This window comes from Sorex araneus, chromosome 5 (genome assembly GCF_027595985.1).
Source record: "Sorex araneus isolate mSorAra2 chromosome 5, mSorAra2.pri, whole genome shotgun sequence".
Lineage (NCBI taxonomy): Eukaryota > Metazoa > Chordata > Mammalia > Eulipotyphla > Soricidae > Sorex > Sorex araneus.
In genome coordinates, this window is record NC_073306.1 from 170,463,968 (window position 1) to 170,485,996 (window position 22,029).

The 22,029-nt window shown below is 41.0% G+C and overlaps 1 protein-coding gene across 2 annotated transcripts in view; it reads left to right on the forward strand.

Annotated features, from left to right (window-relative positions):
* Positions 1-22,029, forward strand: part of NWD2 (NACHT and WD repeat domain containing 2) — a 181,353-nt gene that overhangs the window by 79,135 nt on the left and 80,189 nt on the right. Inside the window, exons 2-3 of one of the 2 annotated variants that reach the window (XM_055138504.1) lie at positions 392-480; positions 15,777-15,893. In XM_055138504.1, coding sequence (XP_054994479.1) covers positions 392-480; positions 15,777-15,893 — 206 coding nt within the window. Of the gene's footprint in view, positions 1-391; positions 481-15,776; positions 15,894-22,029 lie in introns of those variants that run through there. The other variant, XM_055138505.1, reaches the window with a different exon arrangement.

Sequence of the window (22,029 nt, forward strand, 5' to 3'; positions counted from 1 at the left end):
ATGTTTCATACAGTTTGGGCCTGACCCCCTGACTGTCCTACACTCTTTTTTACCGTGCCAGAGCATGGCTGTTCAGGAGCTCTCTGTGAGAATGGGTGTGGACAGACACACCCAACTCTGCCAGTTCACCCAGCTCACCACCAGCTGATGGTGTAGAGGGTCAGGGCACCCCTTCACCATGTTGAACTCTTGCCCATGCCACATGGGGGGATATCTCTGCTCCCCTGCTCTGTGATGAGCCTGTGTCCCAATAGTCAAATAGCCCATCACTTCACAGCAAAACATTCCACCTTTATTCCATTAATGTCCCTGTTTGTGGGCTTTCAGTTTTTCTCAGAAATACATACATATTGATATAACTCACTTACATGTGTTTGTTTTTCTACTGCAGACACAGGAGCTGAAAGACAGGCGTTAAAAGAAAATGTGTATCCTAAGTTGAGAGAATTCTGCAGAGAAAACTATGGACTGGAATTTCAGGTAACTCTGATAATAATCTCATCTTTAATTATGTCAGTTGAATTTTTTAGAATGCTTGCATTTGTTTCTTGTTATGGTTTGAGTGTTAGAAGATAGATTTTTAAGCCATGGAAAGTTTCATTTCTTGAAGGTAAAAAGGAACATTGGAAATGGAACAAAATATTTAGCTTACTTCTTTTGATTAGCAGTTTAATGTTCTGATTTTTGGACTTTGCCAGGTATTAGCACAAATTTTTCTTTAAATCATGTTTATTTGCTTCTTCTCATGGCACTCTATCATCATAAAACTGAAGGCTGCTGATTATCTACTTTTAAGATGTGGTTTCCAATGTATAGAAACATTCTATTATATATAAATGTTTATATATGCCTTATAATGTATAGCCATGTTTGCAGATGCCTTCTAATATATAGAAATGTTTGCAGCTAGAACGCACTTTTCCACACTATTTCTTTTCAGCAGCCTGGCCAATCTTGGTCTTTTTCCCTTGCTTTTTACTTCTTATCACACTATAATATCTTCTCTTACCTGAGCATTTTAGCGATTCACCTTTACTAAAAAATAGGTAAAATAAGTAATGCTCTTACCTGAGCATTTTAGTGATTTACCTTTTACCAAAAATTAGTAAATTGCACTAGCCTTTCAAGAGAGGGTAAATGTGTCTGTCACTGCTGAATTTCAGGCATGCATTGGCATTGTTAGCATCCATTGATTTTTGCCACCTTGTAGAAAAGCACTTGAAACCTGGGGTATATCTTGCTTCTTTTGATGGCACTCTCTATTAAGATGTGATAGGGTGAAAAAGTAAATGATTCCCGCAAGATACTACTTAGATCTTGTACAATGTAACTTCATGTACATTGGAAATCTTTATTTGGGGGTGAGTGGGTTTCGTCACCCCTCAGTGGACTATTTTTGGTTCTGTACTCATCACTGGCAATGCTGGGGACTGAATGGGGTTTCCAGCACCATACCTCCTGTACTATCTCTTTGACCCTACAACGGAAATCTTAAATCTTAACACGCATGTTACCTTAATTTCCTATTCACATTGTGATGGCTATGTATCAGAATTTGGTGCTCTGAGAGTCCAAAATTCACCCAGTGAAAAAAATTACACCTCTCACTCAATTCCTTCTGGATATATTTTTAAATTTAGTATGTTTTATGATGTTTTCTAGTGTGTGAATTAACATTTTTATGCATTTTTAAAAATTTTTTTTAAAAAAAAAAAAGTGAGGGGCAGGCTAAAAACTGGGAATAATGGTGTTGGAAAATGTACACTGATGAAGGGTGTTGGAACATTGTATGACTGAAATGCAATCATAAACAACTTTGTAACTGTGTTTCTTATGGTGAGTCAATTAAAAGAGTCCTGAACACATTTCTTTCTGTCTTATAACAATTTCCAAAAAAACTACCTCACTCATAAGATTCTTAATAGATTAGAAGTTTTCTGACAACTGAGATCCTATGATCAGTAGAACCAGATTCCTCAGAAAAGGTAGTACTGAATTCTTTTTTTTTTAATTTTTAAAATTTTATTGAATCACCATGAGATAGTTACAAGCTTTCATGTTTGGGTTACAATCTCACAATGATCAAACACCCATCCCTCCACCAGTGCACTTTCCCCACCACCAATATCCCGGGTATACACCCCCCCTTTCCCACCCTCCCCCTGCCTCTAAGGCAGACAATATTCCCCATACTCTCTCTCTACTTTTGGGCATAATAGCTTGCAACACAGACACTGAGAAGTCATCATGTTCAGTCCATTATCTACTTTTGTCATGCATCTCCTATCCCAACTGGTTCCTCCAGCCATCATTTTCTTAGTGATCCCTTCTCTATTCCATCTGTGTTCTCCTCCCCGCTCATGAAGCAGTCTTCCAGCTATGGGGCAATCCCACTGGCCCCCGTATCTACTGTCATTGGGTGGCAGCCTCATGTGATGTTATTTTATACTTCATAAATGAGTGCAGTCCCTCTATGTTTGTCCCTCTCTTTCTGATTCATTTCACTTAGCATGATACTCTTCATGTTTATCCATTTATAAGCAAATTTCATGACTTCATCTCTCCTAACAGCTGCATGGTATTCCACTGTGTAGATGTACCAAAGTTTCTTTAACCAGTCATCTGTTTTAGGGCACTTGGGTTGTTTCCAGATTTTGGCTATTGTGAATAGTGCTACAATGAATATATAGGTACAGATGTCATTTCTACTGTGCTCTTTTACATCCTTGGGATATATTCTCAGAAGTGGAATTGTGGGGTCATATGGAAGCTTAATTTCTAGTTTTTGAAGGACTGTCCATATTGTTTTCCAGAAAGGCTGGACTAGTCGGCATTCCCACCAACAGTGAAGGAGTGTCTCTTTTTCCCCACATCCATGCCAGCACTGGTTGCTTCTGTTCTTTTCAATGTGTGCCAGTCTCTGTGATGTGAGGATATCTCATTGTTGTTTTGATTTGCATCTCCCTGATGGCTAGCAATGTGGAGCATTTTTTCATGTGCCTTTGGGCCATTTGTATTTATTTTTTGAGGAAACTTCTGTTCATTTCTTCTCCCCATTTTTTGATGGGGTTGGAGTTTTTTTCTTATACAATTCTACAAGTGTCTTGTATATCCTGGATATTAATCCCTTATCAGATGGATATTGGGTAAATATTCTTTCCCATTCTGTGGGATCTTTCTGTATTTTGGTCACTGTATCTTTTGAAGTGCAGAAGCTTCTTAGTTTGATGTAGTCCCATTTGTTTATGTTTGCTTCCACTTGCATGGTCAGTGCTGTTTCGTTCTTAAAGATGCTTTTAGCTTCAATGTCATGGAGAGTTCTGCCTACACTTTCTTCTATGAATCTTATAGATTCATGTCTGATATTGAGGTCTTTAATCCACATTGACCTGACTTTTGTGCCTGGCATTAGGGGTCAGAGTTCATTTTTTTGCAGGTAGCTATCCAGTTTTCCCAGCACCACTTGTTGAAGAGGCTTTCCTTGTTCCACTTTGCATTTCTTGCTCCTTTGTCAAAGATTAAGGGGCCATATATTTGGGGGTCTGTGACAGGATATTCAACTCTGTTCCATTGTTCTGCCTGCCCTCACTTTTCTTCTCCCCCGCCCCCTTTTATTGTGTTCAAGCCTCTTAATCTCATCTTTGCATTATTTTGGGCTTGCATCATTTTTTTGTTAGTAGAATGAGAAAGTCATTGAGCTACAGATTATGTATTAACTGTAATGTATTGACTCCCAAAAATGTGGTATTGGATTAACTCATGGAGAAAAAGGAAATTATATTCTCTAAGTATAAAATATTTATACAGAGGGGCTGGAACTATAGCACAGAAGGTAGGGTGTTTGCCTTGCACGCGGCCAACCCAGGTTTGATTCCCAGCATCCCTGTGATCCCCCGAGCACCGCCAGGAGTGATTCCTGAATGCAAAGCCAGGAGTAACACCTGAGCATCAAGGGGTATGACCCAAAAAGCAATATATATATATATATATATAATTTTTAATATATAATTTTAATATATATTTGAAGATAAATGAAGCCAGTGGGAACTGTTAAGGGCAAAGTCCACAGCAAACCTCGATGGCAAAGGTCTCGCTTAGCAGGCGCATTGCTGCCTTTATACCGGACAGTGCCAGGTATAGCAGTGAGAAAAATATAAAATGGAGTCCCAGCTCTCTCCTGACAGAGATTTGACCTGCCGGGCCTGCAGTTAGTGTCCAAACTGGTGGTGGTGACAGCTGACACATTTGAGGTTGTATTTAGAATGAAATAAATTAGTCAGGGCTGTATTGGCTCTGTGACTTAAACACTTAACAGGAATTCAAGTATATATAGAGAGAGCTGGTTCTTCAGTAACGGTAAACCTAGGAACCTCAATCAATACAAAAAGGGGGGAAAGTTTAAAAATAAGAAACCCTTGTACAATAAATAATACAAATATAAAGATACGGTTCTCTTTTCTCAAATGGAAAAATATGGTGCCGAAAGCGCTTAGGGGTTTGGGTCCTATCCAGCAGCACTCAGGAGCTACTCCTGCCTCGTATGCTCAGGAGTATCTCTGGCAGTGCTCCAGGAACCAGCCATAGGTGGTGCCCTGGATTGAATAAGTGTTGGTGAGATTTAAGGCAGGCACCTTACTCCCAGGCTTTCTATCCAGTCCCTTGATCTTAAGACAAACTTAATTATCAGTTGAGAGGCACATACTGAATGAGAAGCCCTCATAGTGCCCAGTCTTAAAGGATCCACCCTCACAGTTAAATGCAATAAGGGGGCTCGGAGCAAAACTTCCAAGAGCTGCCCAGCCCTTTTCCGTCTCTCTGCAAGACAGGTAACAGGGTTCAAGGTGTGCTGGAAACTCAGTGATTCTTGCAGAGCTGCCAGCAGGAATATTGTATTATACCATCTATTTGTTTCCAATAATGTTACTCGGAGTCCAAAGGGCAGATCTTCATTCTTGGTGCAGATGCCTCCAGAGGACCCTTCACCCTGGAATCTGTCCTTCCCTTTTTGCTTGAGGTTTCATCTCTTCATGATGAACAGAGGTTTTCTTTTTATTTGGAGGAGTTTTTTTTTCTTCTTGAACCGCCACTAGAGTGTTATAACTGGTGCCTGTATGTGTGTTTATGCGTCCCTCTCCCCAACCATTTCTGGTCACTTTTATCATCCATAGTTAGAAGAAGACACTTGGTTTTTCAAATGAGTTACAATTTTTAATTTTAATGCACCTTAGTCCAGAATTCATCTTCTCTCTTTCCAAGTTTTTCAGTTGCAATCAGTTCCCAGTCATCCAAAATTTAACATCATGGTCTATTCTTCACCTTCTACACGACGCACCCACATTGTCCCTGCTCCTATTGCTTTACTTATACATGTTGCCTTTACCAATGTGTTCCTTGAAGTCCTGTGAAATAAAAAAGCAAAACGGAAAACTTCTGTCTTTGCTCAGGCTTCTAAGTCTTAGAAGTCTTAGAAGTCTTGAACGACTCTGGCCTTCTTTTCCTGCCTGGCTGTTTCCGTGCACTTGTCCAGAATCTTACACAGCTACTAAGATCATTTCCCTGGCACAATATTTACAGATTTTATTCCTACTAAATAGAGTAGTAGTAGAAATATAGTTTCACATTTTTACATATCAGAAATCAGGAAATCCCTAACCAATAGCAGGTGGGTTATTGCATCAGTGGCAGTGTGATGTTTTTCAGTGGAACCTACAAAATTGAACAGCTTATCAGTGGTATTTTGGGTAAAGTGAAATGAATATATTTAGGCCATTTATAGGCCTAAATATATATATACATGTATATATATAGTGCATATATATATACATGTATATATAGTGTATGTATATATAGTGTATATATATATATATAGTGTATATATAGTGAGTTAGCATAAGTACTTCTTGTTAGAAAGACTAGTTCTCAGGTTCTGGGTGCACAAAGTACTGATTCTGAGGCTACAGGCTTGCTCTCTTGGACAGAGTAGATGGTTCTGTAAAATGAGTGGAGGTAATGTTCATCTTCCTGTTAGGAGAAGTCAAAGAGACAGCATGGAAGGCTCTCAACCCAAACTGATGTCTTTGTCTCTCACCTTTCTTTTTCCTGGAAAAAGCAAAAGGAAATTATGCATATACATTTTTCACTCATTTGAGAACAGCAAAAGACCTAGGACCAAGACATCTGTGCCTGTGGGATGCTTAGTGTCCAGCGAGGAGGGAATCAGAAGGGTATTGAGGAAGCGGGGCTGGAGCGATAGCATGGTGGGTGGGATGTTTGCCTTGCATGCAGCAGACCCAGGTTTGATTCCCAGCATTCCGTATGGTCCCTTGAGCACCACCAAGAGTTAATTCTTGAGTGCATGAGCCAGGAGCAGCCCCTGTACATGGCTAGGTATGACCAAAAAAGCAAAACAAACAAACAAACAAACAAACAAAAAAACAGAAGGATATTGAGGAAGCATTTTGTTGGCTCATATACAAGATAGAATTAAGCACGAAGTTGAAGTCCTTCCAGGTCAGGTGATTATGAAGGGACAAAGATTTCGCTAAACTTTTTCATTCACTACGTAATGTATCAACCTATCCTATAGAAAACTAACCTAGAGATATTTATGTGTATAGGAGAGGAAGATGTTTTTGCAGAAGGCAGAACCGGGACTTACCCTGTGTGGCCTCTAGGAAAATCATGAAGGAGAGATCCAAAGTGTAGAGAACAAGGAGTGAGAGAAGACAAGGAGAGAAAAACAGAGAAATTGAAAGAATCATTTACTTTCCATCTCTCAGTTTTGGAGATGAGGGAGTAGGTTACAACCGTGACAGTGAGTGGGTGCAGTGGTGACTTCTTGCAGAATGCCTCTGCTCCCCACTTAAAACTCTGGAAGTTTCCGGGCTGGGGAATGTGGCTCAGTGGTAGAGCAAACGCTTCTGCGTGTGAAGCCTTGGGTAAGGAGAAATATAGAAAGATGCTTGCTCACAGTGTTATGGTCATGGTGGCAAGAGATCTTAAGGTTTAACTTTCCTAGATGTCCTCTGTCACTTTGTATCTCGTATATTGAATCAACAGTCACTCACTGCTGGTTCCCATGTTAGGATGAAGTGACCACAGGAAGGCCGTGGGTGAATCTCGGGATGGCATGGCGGGTGCTCTGAGTTGTGGTCTTTATCCACAGCCAGGGAGGTTGCTGCCGTAGGCTTTGGCCAAGTGAGAGGGAAAGGTCTTCCTCCAGGCCAAATCTACACAGACTGCACCATAACGAACAAGCCGGCAGGCCAACGAGCACATTGTCTCAGTCTGGCCCAAGAGCTGACCTTTCTCCCTTCAGATAGGAGACCACACAGACAGCGCCTAAGAGGAGGAAACAGGGGCTTGGGAAGTCAAGCCTTTGAAGAGATGGAGCTTTTGATTCCCGAGAGAATAAGCACCAGTGACAAGTCCCTGTCAGCACTAGGTCAGACCAAGAGGTAGGGGTGGAAGCTCACCTTATCCTGCCAACTAGACAATGAAGATCAGGCAGGAGGCTCAGCTGGTTTCGGACTAAATAAAGGAGTATCCTCTTTTTCAGTTGTGAAGGTTAGGTGAATCATATGAATCTGACGGCAGCTTCACCTGACTAATCACGACCTCATTGAGGAGCTCCTGAGGGTCATAGTGACTGGCTGTTACACACTTGCAGTTCTCCTACCATATCTTCCATTCTCTCTCCACTGCCTCCTTCTGTCCCCTGAGCCCCTGTGCAGTCTCCTCGTAGCCTCCCAACTCCCTGCCCTCACCAGACGGCATCACTGCCTTTATGATTGGCGGGATGTGTTGTGAGGCCCTGGGGGTTTCCTCTGGAGTCAGCTCCTCACCCCTTCTCCATGTTAAAGCCACCAAATGGTGGTTTCTTTCTGAAGTGAAAGGGATATCTGCGCATTGCACCCCACATCATTTCACTGCGGCCAGTACACCCATTTGCCTGGCTCACTTCCCGTCTGGTGCTGATTGTTGAAGGCTGTCAGTGTCTGACCAAGTCTATCTTACGGCCGTAGATGACAAATGGGGAAAAAAGCACAATGTCATAATGACCACACATTGCTCATTTCATTTTAATGGTTAGCTCACTGCTCTGCAGCATGTAATTGATGGCACTTTTGGAATTCTCAGGCCTGATTTCCCAACACTGTGTCATAGTTCTTCTTTTATTTTGTGTGAGCAGCCCTTGACTCAGTATTTCTCCTAAAGATGGAGCCATGGCATGACGGGTATTTGAGACTTTACTGGAGGAGCTATATTTTGCAGAACATTTAAGTCTGCTAAACTGTGACTCTCTCATTACCCAACACTGGGGATCACCCCGGAGGATCAGTCCTGCCATAAACAAAATAAGGGATCCCCACTTGCCAAGTGACAGTAAAATCTACAGTAGACAGTAGAGTCAGTTCTGCAGGATCTATCTCACGTTCTGGACATGAGGGAGTTTTTCCTTCCCAACCCTCTTCTGTTTCTTGGGAATGTGAGGGATCTTTTACAAATCTACACTGTAAAAATAGCATCCATTTAAGAAGACTCCTTTGTTAAAAGCTATGAACCATTGAAAGGGTAACTTAAAATGTTTCTCTTCAATCTAGAAAGACTTCTCTCTTATCCAGTTTCCTTTTAGCTCCCAACATATTTGACACTTCCACTGTCTCTGTGGGAGCAGGTCTTGTCACATTTTTAGCCTCACATTGTGGTTCTGAAGGACAGTAGGCATGTGCACTTCTAGCACAGAATCCTGTCCCACTTCCTCACTGATGTCTACCCCAAAACTCTAGGGGCAAGTTAAAGTTCTTGGTCCCTCCAGATTTCATTCATTTATTCATTGACCTGTTTTAAGTCTCTGCTCCATATAGAGTGGATGCAACAGCAGACACTAGTGCTGGAAACATAGTCTCTAGCCTCGCTGAGTGCATAGCCTCAAAAAATGAAGACATGTCTGGCAAGCTACCTGTGGCTTGCTTATTGGATATGCCAAAAACAGTAACAAATCTCACAATGGAGACATTACTGGTGCCTGCTTGAGCAAATCATGAGCAACAGGATGACAGTGATACAGTGATACAGTGTGACTAGTGAGATATTTGCTACAAAGTAATAAAGGAATGCACACTGGGGGCCCTTGTGGCACCTAAAAGCAACTGGAAGACCTGCTGAGGAATTGATGACTGAGGTCAAGACTGAAGAATGGAGAATGCAGGTGACCTTGCTTAAAAGAGGAGGTATATTTTCAGATACATCTGGACAAGAACTTTGACCTTCTCCAGTGCCCACTAGCTGCCGAGCACATAGTCTAGGAGCTGTGCGTGCATTATCTGGTTTGATCTTTGCTAGGCGTCTAGGAGGGAAGTTTCATCTTTCCCATTTTATTGGATGAGGACACTCAGTAACACAGATGTCATTGTTGGCCATCTGCTGCTAATAATCCAGAGGCAGGAGTTGAACCCAGGCACTGTGACTATAGAGTTCATGCTTTTAAAATCACCACACCAAATAAGCTCTTGCATTTACATATCCGCCAAAGTTTATCTAGATATGTAAATGTAGGCAGGAATATTGCTCAGCAGCAAAGCCCATGCCTTGTTTGCAGACAGTCTGGGTTTGATGGCAGGTACGAGAAAAAGAAAGAAAAAGATATGTAAAGCTATATAGTTGTATGGTATAAATATACCAGTGTTTCATGATGTCTTATATGTATAAACATGTGAAGAGTATATTATTATCCAAAGACAAATGGGTAGATGTCACGGGAACAATGAGAGAGAGCATGATACGGAGAATTTGGCAGGGACCATCAGGATCTCCTAATTCAGACCATGGAAGACTCTCTTCAAGGTAAGCTGGAGCACGGAAAGTTCTATAAAGCAGTATTACAAATTCTGCTCTGAAACCCACTTCTTCTTGCTCCTTGTTCACCTTGCTCCCATGACTTCATGCTTTTGTATTTCAGCTTTCATTCTCAAAATAAGGATACTTGTCTATTTCGTTAAGTTTAGGGAGTAAGTTACTCTGGATAGTTCCTGGCAGGCTAAAAGGAAACCTTAGTGACACTGATCAGATTTATGTTTTTATTTGAATGGTCTTGTAGAGACCATGACCGGCAATGTTCAAGCTGGTGGGGTGGGCCTGAGGGTTCATGCTGGACCATGCGGTGCTATGGCCCAAACTCAGGGCCTCACTCAGGTCAGGCAGGTCCTATGTTGTTTGAACTATCTCCTCTCCCCAAGGGCCTCTCCAATTTATGTGGTGAAAATCTCCATGTACCTGGAATAGAGCGACTGGTTTAGAGGCACGAAAATGGAAGCAAGATGACAGTTCAAAACCCTCTAGCTATAATTCTGGCTTGGTGTATGCAGAGGGTCATTCTAATACAGGGGCTGTGAAGTCCAGTGGTAGAAATAGAGTCACCTGTTTTAATTTTTAACTTTTAAAAAAAGCTTTTAAATTATTTTTTTAATTTTATTTGTGAATCACCGTGAGGTACAGTTACAGATTTTCAAACTTCCGTGCTTGTATTTCAGTCATACAATGGTCGAGTATCCATCCCTCCACCAGTGCCCATTATCCACTTCCAATGGTCCCAGCATCCCTCCCACCACCACCACTCCATCCCCCCAACCCCACCCGCCTCTGTGGCAGGGCATTCCCTTTTGCTCTCTCTCTCCTTTTGGGTGTTATGGTTTGTAATAGAGGTATTAAGTGGCCACAGCGTGTGTCTCCCATCCCGAGTGGATCCTCCTAACACCCTTTACTTGGTGGTCCCTTCTCTATCTGAACTGCCTTTTCCCCCAGCATGTGAGGCCAGCTTCCAAGCTGTGGAGTAATCCTCCTGGTACTTATCTCTACTATTCTTGTGTGTTAGTCTCCCATTCTGTGACTTTATATTCCACAAATGAGTGCAATCTTTTCTATTGTCTGTCCCTCTCTTCCTTTTTTTTTCTTTTTGGGTCACACCTGGCAATTTACAGGGGTTACTCCTGGCTCTGCACTCAGGAATCACCCCTGGCGGTGCTCAGGGGACCATTTGAGATGCTGGGAATTGAACCCAGGTCGGCCGCATGCAAGGCAAATGCCCTACCTGCTGTGCTATCGCTCCAGCCTCAGTCCCTCTCTTTCTGATTCATTTCACTTAACATAATACTCTCCATGTTGATCCACCTATATGCAAATTTCATGACTTCATCTTTTCTAATAGTTGCATAGTATTCCATTGTGTAGATGTACCAAAGTTTCTTTAGCCAGTCATCTGTTCTCGGGCACTGGGTTTTTTCCAGATTGCAGTCCTATCAGGTGAAGCTGGGAGGACTATGCAGTGCTGGGGCTTGAACCCAGCCTCCTGCATGCAGAGCACATGCTATAGCCCTTGGAGTTATTTTCCGGGCCACAAAGCCATTTTGTTTTGTCTCATTTAGGCACATTCTTTGTGGTCAGGTACCGCTGAAGCCAGTGGCACCTAGGTACAGCTGGTCTGCTATTCCCTAAGTACTGAGTCTCCAGCTTACATATACGTAGCCTAGATGCAGTGATTTCTGCCTCAAGCAGCTCCTGGTACCTTCTCTTGGCCTTCATGTTCACAAAACTTTATATTCAGAGCCCTGCCTCAGCCCAGGTTCTAATTCATACCATCATCTTGCATCATGAAGGGCTGTGCAGAGTCTAAAACTCCCGGTGCACAGAAGCGTCTGATATGGGAAGAGAGCTGTCTTTTGGGGACATTGGTTCCACTATCATCTTACTTCTGCAGTTGGACCCTTTTTATGTACAGCGTATGAACCCTGGAACTAGCAAATCCTTCCTGGGCTTGTTCTAGGACCTGATTTTTCTAGAAATCTATGTCCCAACCATGTCCCATATATTTTTACTCATGGCTGAGAGTATTGCAGATGCCCCAAAGTCAGCATTCATAACAGTCCTTGCCAGGTCTGGCCAGGAATGGTGCAGACCCAAAGAGATGATTTTCCTCATATCTTATGCATCTGGGGAAAGTCTTTTTAAGCAGAGCAAGAATTCCCTTACCTGTATATTGTAAGCTGCCTCTGACAAACCATGAATCTGAGGTTGAGCACTCTCATTTACCTTCTTCCCTGAGATGAGCATCCTAATAATAGGATGTAAATCCTAAGGCAAATTCAAGCAACTGATGTCTTCCTTTTGAAAAGTTAGGTCCAGAGTACAGCGGTGTTGCTCCTGTTCAAAACTTCTCCACCTACTCCGGCTTCTTTCGAATCAGTGTTTTTGAGAATATACTGCTCCCTTTTTAATTTTCTTTTTGGGGAACACCCAGCAGTACTCAGGGGTTACTCCTGGCTCTGTACTCAGGAATCACTCCTGGCGGTGCTAGGGGGACCATATGGAATGCTGGGAATCAAACCCGGGTCAGCCTCATGCAAGGCAAATGGTCTACAATCCCTTTTTTTTATAACCAATTCTCAGTCACTTCAAAGTCCTCTCTTATAAGTGCAAAGGCTAGGAAGGCTATAGAAATGTCATTTTTAAATGAAACTTAACTCGACCTATAAAGCGACAGCCTTTTTTTCAAATGGAAGTGTTAATTCCTAGAGAAGAAAGACCCTGAGCAACGAAGCATTGTTGGCATCCTGGTGCAGTAACTTTGAGGAGTACTTTCATTTCTGTGCAGTTTGTTCAAACACTGGGTCAGAAGCTGCCTCTTTGAAATGCATCCAGAGTCTAATGGCATGGGAAAATTGCAAAGGAAAATATTTCATAAGATATACAAATCAAGAGGCTCATTCTGAAGAAATGGTGTTGTAAAACCATCTCAAACTCAAATGTCCCCCCTTGTTGGGTAAAGAATGAGGTTATTATTTGTTCCTCACAAATTGCTTTATTGTTGGTTAGGTAATCTTGGTATTTAAATTATTACGTCTGGTTTCAAGGGGTAAATGTTTTAGGGCTTTTATTTTCTGCCATTTTTGTTTGTAGACCAATTCAGTGAATTATAATAAGCTTGATAAATTAGCTTCCCTAAGAATATTTTTAAAACAAGTTAGATGGTTTTAAATAAAAAGAGATAAAATCAAATTACTTTGCTGAGCTTTTATGCCTAATGGTGAAATAGGGAAAGGCACATAAAGTGTGCTGTCAACAAGTTAGTATTCCAATAAATAGGAAATTAGATCCCAGTGTCTGCAGTGCTTTGGACATTAGGTTAAAAGTGAAACTTAATTTTTTAAGTATATAATAAATCTTGTCTTGTTGAGCTCTTTGGCTTCCAACTGCCTTTTGCCAGTTATTGATCATGCAGATGTATAGCATGTCTGTTGCCCCAAAGAGTGTTTCATGTAGCATAAATTATAAGCTTCACTTTACTTATTTCCTCCCTGTCTTCATGGTTGCCTGATTTTTATCTTTTTTCATCATTTTTGCCCATTAAGACTGTTGAGAAAAAACAGTTCAAGGGAGAAAATCTGGAAGTCAGAGAATATTTAAACAAAGCTTCTAAGAAAGAAGACATGGTGAAAAATAAGAAGTTAATGAAAGCCTGAGAGAGGGCAGTGCAGGCCAAAATTAGGGAAACAGCATGTAAGACCAGTTCCAGAGCACCCGAGCAGCAGCAGATAAATCAAGGGACACTTGCATTTCTACTTAAATATAATAAGTGAAAGCTTTGTTTTGACTTTTCCTTGACCATTTTAATATATGTGTGTACATATATATGTATATATATGTGTGTAGATATATATACATATATATAAAGGATCAGAGAGATTTAAATATGTATTTAGATTGTTGATTCTTTTGTTTGTTTTTTTGTTTGAACAACATGCATTGTGGTGCTCAGTACTTACTGTTGGCTTTGTGCTCAGGAATCACTTCTGGCTGTGCTCAGGAAACCATATATGGTGCCAGGATTGAACAAGGGTCAACTGTATGTAAGGCAGGCCACTGTCTCTGGCCCCGACCTCTCTGATTTAGACATACTATTCTTTCACTAATTCTGCTATGGGTAGGGGAGATCAGACCTACCCAAAATCATAATAGATGTGGAGGGTGCTATTATTTTGTTGTGCTTACAGGCAGTTTTGGTACTCACATGCTCGCTGAGGGTAAAACCCCTGGACACAGGGCTCACACATCATTTGTTGCAGTGCTCACACACACCTGGCTATGCATGATCACATCAGCTTTTGCAGGGCTGAGGGTTCCAAACAGTGCAGTTTACAAGGCCACCCTTGATGCATGTCGGCAGCACTGGAGATCAAGCTCAGGACATCACTTTGACCAGGCAAGTCCTTTATTTAGCCTCTGAGCAATTCCCCAGAGACTTATAGTGTCATTTCTAACAACTATGTCAACACTATTCAGGGCACATACCACACTAAAATTTACCACATACCAGAATTCACCCATTTAAAATGTACAACTGGGCTAGAAAGATAGCACAGGAGTTAAGGCACTTGCCTTGCACATAACCAACTCAGGCTCCACATATGGCTTCCCCAAGCACACAGTTCCAGGAGTGATCCCTGAACACAAAGCAAGAAGCAATCCCTGAGCATCACCTGGGTATGGCCCACTCCCTCTCCCACCAGATACATACAATTCTGTGGTTAATTTTCAGTATATGTACAGTTGTATCATCATTCCCAATATCACCTGTCAAATATTGCCATACTTGCAAAAAGAAATTCAGTGTGGAGGGTTGGCTAATGCAAGGCAAGCAAATTACCTCCTGTATGATCTCTCCATCCTATTCAAATATTTTTGGGAGAAAAAAGGTGTTTCAATATCAGCCCTCTAAAAACTCAGGGTCCTAAGTTCTGCATGGCATACCATAGCCAAGCCCCACTAAATGCTAATCTTTCCCTGAATGCCAAATAGACAGCCAGTAAGAAGAAAAGGTTCCTTTTTGGCTCAAGAAAAAGTTCCTTTGGCTTACAAAAAGTTCCTTTTTGGCTCAAGAAAAAGAAGAAATCTTCAAAGTCACAATTGGAAGCATTTTCCTTATGCAGACAGCAAAGGAGTGAAAGGAATGAAACTCCCCAGCATGCCAGCATGCTGCTGTCCCCAGCAAATCTTTCAAAGCTGTGCTCGTTGAAGGAAGTTCTTACAGGCTGGGAATCTTCCCTCATCGTCTTTGAAGTATGGAGACAAAGGGTCCCATTTTCCTCACTTCTCATACCTCACACTGGTCTCCAGTACCTCTTTTTCAGATGTATGCTGATGAAAGCCAAACTGCTTACTGACAAAACAGACATAAATAAAATGTCTATCATTGCAGGATAATGCATAATCATAACAAGGGGGTTGGACTCTTAAAAATAATAAATATAGATATTTGATTGTAGATCAGTGTATGTGTATTCCATAGTGAATAATGTTCTTATATGCCTTCATGTGAGACATGAAAGTGGCTATTAATTGTCTCAAAGAATGTGGTGGTAACCTTGCCCTCACTGCTTTCATTTAAAAACAAAAACCTTTTACCCTTGCAATATAGTGAAAGCCATCACTGCAAAGCCTCTAGAGACATTTAGCTTTGCATTTTCTTTGGACCCATGTCAACAGCATAGTGAGGAACAAAAGAAATAAAATACAGTGTTTGTCTCCATCCCACCACAGGATACCTAGAGTACGCGTCTTTAAGATGACCCTTAAGCATCATTTTCCTGCTCTAAGAAAATCATCCTACTAAGAGTACAGTTGGGGCACATTAACTTGACATTGGGAATAAGAACAGAGTCCCCAGACAAATTAAATCTCCCACGGGTGAATTAAAGCTGTGTCCTCTGTTCCTTCCACAGGTCATAGATCTGTACTGGGGCGTTGATGAAGATGAATGGGACAGCCCAGAGCTGCAGAAGACTCGCATGAAGATGCTGGAGGATTGTTTGAAAACTTCTGCAGGTCCATGTTTTGTTGTGGGTATAAAAAACTAATGCTTTCTTTTAAGTTGTAAATGAATGTGAGAATTCTTGCTGATTTGTGATGCTGAAGGGGCTTTTTAAAATGAGAAAAGTACTTCCTTTTCTATATCTGTTTATAAAATTTAAACTGCCAGGCCTGGCCCAGTCCTCAGGGCATGAGAACAAAACTCAGCTTTCACTGCAAATTAACGGTGAATAATTTGAAATGGTAATCAGAGGGATGACTCGGATTTGATGGATTCTGCTGCATCCTGTGATGAGTGGTAAGGATTGCTGTGGTCTTACACCAGTTATTTTAGTTTTTCTTCAGTTCTATGATGTGCTCAGTTATACTGTCTCTATTTCTCAATATTAGAATGTTTGGTCTTTGGTAAGGCACCATTTTTGAAGTAAACCAAATAAACTATGTCAGATTTATCCACAGGAACAGAATCACAGGGGAAAAGTTGTTATGACAGAGATAATTTTTGGCTGCATGTTCTGTATAAGCTACAAATTACACATTTATCAAGTGAAAGGTTATTATTAGCTCATCATTATTTCACAAAGAGCATCAACTCCTCTGTGTGAATCCAGTGGTCAGTCTGTGGCAGGGAATTGTTCAGAATTGCTGCCCTAAGAGAGAGGAGGCATATCTGGACTGCAAACAGATCCTGCCCCTTGATGGGGAAGTGACCCCTTTCACCAGGAGAAGTTGTAAGGCTGGTTAATTCAATGAAGGAAATGCAGTTAAGAGCTAGGTTCAGTCTTGAGGCAAAGTTTGGACTATAACACTGTATCCATTGCATAAGATCAGGTTCCCCCTTCTTTGGTTGTGTGCCAGCTCTCACACCCCCTCCCCACGCAGGCACATCATCCCTCTATCCCAGCCTTTGGCCCGCCTCACCCTTTTCTCCCACTTTGCATCCTCAGTTCACCAATAAGCTCAGTTCATGACCCAAGGGTTGGGTTGGATTCCTTGTTTGTGACAAGAATTTTTAAATATCTGCTTACATAGCAATCAATATTCTTTATCTTATAGATGATTAATAAAACGGCAGATGCCATCAGAATTCTGAGCAGCTGACAGTAGAGTTTCTGTAGAGAATAATAAAGTGCATAAAGTATTCTTTTTTAGTATCACCTGTGGACATTGTGTTCATGTAAGTCACCAGCTACTCTGAGCTGCTCTCAGTGCAGAAGTCTATCAGGTTGGACGTTAGATTCAATCATAAGAAATTGGCCCACAACAATGCAATTTCCTTAGACTGCAACTAAGAAGATTAGGAGAAAGAACAGGCAGAAATTCAAAGAAATCACTGAAATAATGATAGCAAAAAGTGCTAAGGAGGAAAATATAGGCAGGAAGAAGGAGGAGGGGATACTACAAAGGAATTGATTCGTTGTTTTCAGTAGAGTAGTTGGAGGAAGTCTTGCCGATAAGCTAAGCTCAGACAGAAGATGGAAAGAAGAATGGGAAAGAACAAGATGAAACTTCCGGATGAATAAGCCTTTCTGAGAGAGCACCTAGATATGGGAACAGCAGGGTGGCAGGCTTTCCTGAAGTCAGTAGGAACAGGCATCGCTCGGACTGGGACTAGGTCTCCTCCCCGAAGGTCCCCAGTTTTCCAGTAGCTTGGCAGTCACACCCACAAACTACCCCCGGTGCTATGTAATCTCATCAATGACCAAGACCCAGAGACTATCGAGTAAAGCTCCTGAAGAGAGCACCACAGAATGTCCTGGACATTATATATTCTATCCATAACAAGCAATACAAAACAAACTGTCTAGCATTGCCTTTCCGGCAGGTTTGAGTGGTGGTGGGACTCGTGTTGAAATATCAAATGTAACCAAAATAGAGAAAGAGTATGGAAGAAATTGTCTGCCACACAGGCAAGGGAATGGTTGGAATGTTGGCCGGCAGCTATGGGGGCTGGGGGTGCTGGGGAGGAGACAATATTGGGGATTTGGGTGGTGGAAAATGTGCACTGGTGAAGGGATTGGTGTTTGATGATTGTATGATTGAAGCTCAAACATGAAAGCTTTATAACTGTATCTCACTGTGAATCAATAAAAAGGGGGGAAATAATAATCATCAAATAATCAAATTAAATTAGCATTCTGAATAAAAAAATTAATATGAAGTTCTTGCCCAATTTAATCAGCTTACTCAATGGCTGAATAAATAGCGGTACTCCTACATTATTTAAAAAAAGTATTTTTTACTTTTGTGAAAGCCTCTTCACAACTATTCTGCAGATCAGAGCTAAGTGACTTGAAGGAATTTTAAATACTTCAGCATTTTCATTTCATCACACCTGAGATCTCTGATTGTGGGAGAGTTCACTATTTTAAGAATTTAATTTTAATGCATAGCAGAAATGTCCACTAATTTCTAACTGGACGTAAGCCTTTGCATATTGTCTGTTGCAAAAAGACACTTTATTTTTTTGTTTGTTTGTTTTTCCCTTTTTTTTAATTAGTGAATCACCGTGAGGTATAGTTACAGACTTAAAACGTTATGTGCTTGTGTTTCAGTCATACAATGCCCATCCCTCCACCAGTGCCCATTCTCCACCACCAATGATCCCAGTATCCCTCCCATACCCCCATACCATACCCCCCACCCCACCCCATCTCTGTGGCAGGGCATTCTCTTTTGTTCTCTCTCTCCTTTTGGGTGTTGTGGTTCGCAATAGAGGTATTGAGTGGCCATCATGTTTGATCCATAGTCCATTTTCAGCGCCCATCCCCAGCGAGTCCTTGAACCAAACTTTACCAGGTGTTCCCTTCTCTACCTGAGCAGCCTTTTCCCCCAGCATGTGAGGCCAGCTTCCAAGCTATGGAACCAACCTCCTGGTACTTATCTTTACTATTCTTGGGTACTAGTCTCCCATTCTGTTACTTTATATTCCACAGATGAGTGCAATCTTTCTATGTCTGCCTCTCTCTTTATGACTCATTTCACTTAGCATAATACTTTCCATATTGGTCCACTTATATGCAAAGGTATTGACTTCATCTTTTCTAACAGCTGCATAGTATTCCATTGTATAGATGTACCAAAGTTTTTTTAACCAGTCATCTATTCTCGGGAACTCAGTTTTCTCCAGATTCTGGCTATTATAAACAGTGCTACAATGAACATCCTAGTGCAGATGTCATTTCTACTATACTTTTTTGCATCTCCAGGATATATTCCCAGGAGTGGTATTGCTGGGTCAAATGGGAGCTTAATTTCTAATTTTTTGAGAAGTATCCATATTGTTTTCCAAAAGGGCTGAGCCAGTTGGCATTTCCACCAGCAGTGTAGGAGAGTCCCTTTCTCCCCACATCCACACTAACAACGGTTGCTTCTGTTCTTTTGGATGTGTGCCAGTCTCTGTGGTGTGAGGTAGTATATCATAGTTGTTTTGATCTGCATCTCTCTGATGATTAGTGATGAAGACCATTTTTTCATGTGCCTTTTGACCATTTGTATTTCTTCCTTGAGAAAGTTTCTTTTCATTTCATTGACCCATTTTTTGATGGGGTTGGATGTTTTCTTCTTGTGGATTCCAACCAGTGCCTTGTATATCCTTGATATCAACCCCTTATCAAATGGGTATTGGGTGAATATTCTTTCCCATTCTGTAGATTGTCTTTGTATTTTGGTCATTGTATCTTTTGCAGTACAGAAACTTCGTATTTTAATATAGTCCCATTTCTTTATCTGTTTCCACTTGGTTGGTCAGTGGTGTGTCATCTATGAAGATACCATTCGCTTCAATGTTGTGGAGGGTTTTGTCGACCTTGTCTTCAATGTACCTTATGGATTGTGGTCTGATGTTGAGGTCTTTAGTCCATTTTGATCTGATTTTTGTGCAAGGTGTTAGGTCGAGGTCTAAACCCATTTTTTTTTTTGCATATGGTTGTCCAGGTATGACAGCACCATTTGTTAAAGACGCTTTCTTTGCTCCACTTCACATTTCTTGCTCCTGTATCAAAGATTTGATGTTCATACATTTGTGGTTGCGTGTAGGGATATTCCACCCTGTTCCATTGGTCAGTGGCTCTGCCTTTGTTCCAGTACCATGCTGTTTTAATTGTTACCGCTTTGTAGTAGAGTTTGAGGTTGGGGAGGGTGATGCCTCCCATCATCTTTTTCCCAAGAATTGCTTTAGCAATTAGTGGGCACTTATTGTTCCATATGAATTTCAGGAGTGTTTGATCCATTTCTTTGAAGAATTTCATGGGTATCCTTATAGGGATCGCATTGAATCTGTATAGTGCTTTGGGGAGTATTGCCATTTTGACAATGTTAATTCTTCCTATCCATGAGCAGGAAATATGTTTCCATTTCCTTGTGTTCTCTTTTATTTCGTGGAGTAGCGTTTTGTAGTTGTCTTTGTAGAGATCCTTTACCTCCTTAGTTAGGCTGACTCTGAGGTACTTGATTTTCTGGGGCACGATTGTAAATGGGATTGTTTTTTTTCATGTCACTTTCCTCTGTCTCGTTATTTGCATATAGGAAGGCCATGGATTTTTGGGTATTGATTTTAATAACCTGCGACTTTACTGTACAAGTCTATTGTTTCTAGGAGTTTCTTGGTAGAGGTTTTAGGATTCTCTAGATATAGTATCATATCATCTGCGAATAGTGAGAGCTTGATTTCTTCCTTTCCTATCTGGATGCCCTTAATGTATTTTTCTTGCCTAACTGCTATTGCAAGTACTTCCGGGTACCATGTTGCACAGAAGTGGTGAGAGTGTGCATCCTTGTCTTGTCCCTGATCTTAGAGGGAAGGCCCTTAGTTTTTCTCCATTGAGGATAATGCTTGCCATGGGTTTGTGGTAGATGGCTTTGACTATCTTGAGGAAAGTTCCTTCTAAACCCATTTTGGTGAGAGTTTGCATCATAAGTGGGGTTTGGATCTTGTCAAATGATTTCTCTGCATCTATTGAAATGACGGTTTTTATCTTTACTTTTTGTCTTTACTTTTTTATCATATGTTTTATCTTTACTTTTGTTGATATGATGGATTATGTCGATTGATTTCCGAATGTTAAACCATCCTTGCATCCTCGGTTTTAATCCCACTTGGTAGTGGTGTATGATCTTTTTGATGTGTTGTTGGATTCTATTTGCTAATAATTTGTTGAGGATCTTCGTATCCATGTTTATCAGGGCTATTGGCCTATAGCTTTCCTTGTTAGTGGTGTCTCTATTTGCTTTTGGTATTAGGGAGATGTGTGCCTTCAATTTCCTGGAAAAGCTTGAGGAGAACTGACAACAGGTCCTCTTTAAATGTTTGGAAGAATTCGCTAGTGAATCCATCTGGGCCTGGACTTTTGTTTTTGGAATGCCTTTTGATTCCACTTTCAATTTCCTTGATATTGATGGGTCTATTCAGGTATTCCAAGTCTTCTTGGTTCAGTCTTGGGAGGTGATAGAAATCCAGGAAATTATCCATTTCTTCTAGGTTCTCTTGTTTCATGGCATACAGACTCTCAAAGTAGTCTCTGATGATCTTTTGAATTTCATTAGTTTCTGTTGTGATGTTCCCTTTTTCATTCTGATTCGGATTAATAGGGTTCTCTCTCTCTTTCTTTGTGAGTCTTGCTAGTGGTTTATCAATCTTGTTTATTTTCTCAAAGAACCAGCTCTTGGTTTCATTGACCTTTCGGATTGTTTTTTGGGTTTCCATGTTGTTAATTTCTGCTCTAAGTTTTTTTATGTCTTTCCTTTGGCCAGGTTGGGGTTCCTTTTGTTGATCTTTTTCTAAGGTCTTGTGCTGTGAAGTCAAGTTATCTATGTAGGCCCTTCCTTCCTGAGGAATGCTTGCAAAGCTTAAATTTTCCTCTTAACACAGCTTTAGCTGCATCCCATAGGTTTTTGTAGCTCATGTCTTCATTCTCATTTGTTTCTAGGTGTCTTTTGATTTCTTCCTTGACTTACTTTCTGACCCACTCATTGTTCAGCATTGAGTTGTTTAATTTCCAGGTGTTTGATTTGGTTCTCCACATCTGTATGTGATTAGCATCTATCTTCAGTTCATTGTGGTCTGAAAAAATAGTTGATACAATTTCTATCTTCTTGATTCTATTGAGGTATGTTTTGTGACCCAGCATGTGGTCTATTTTAGAAAATGTTCCGTGTGCACTGGAA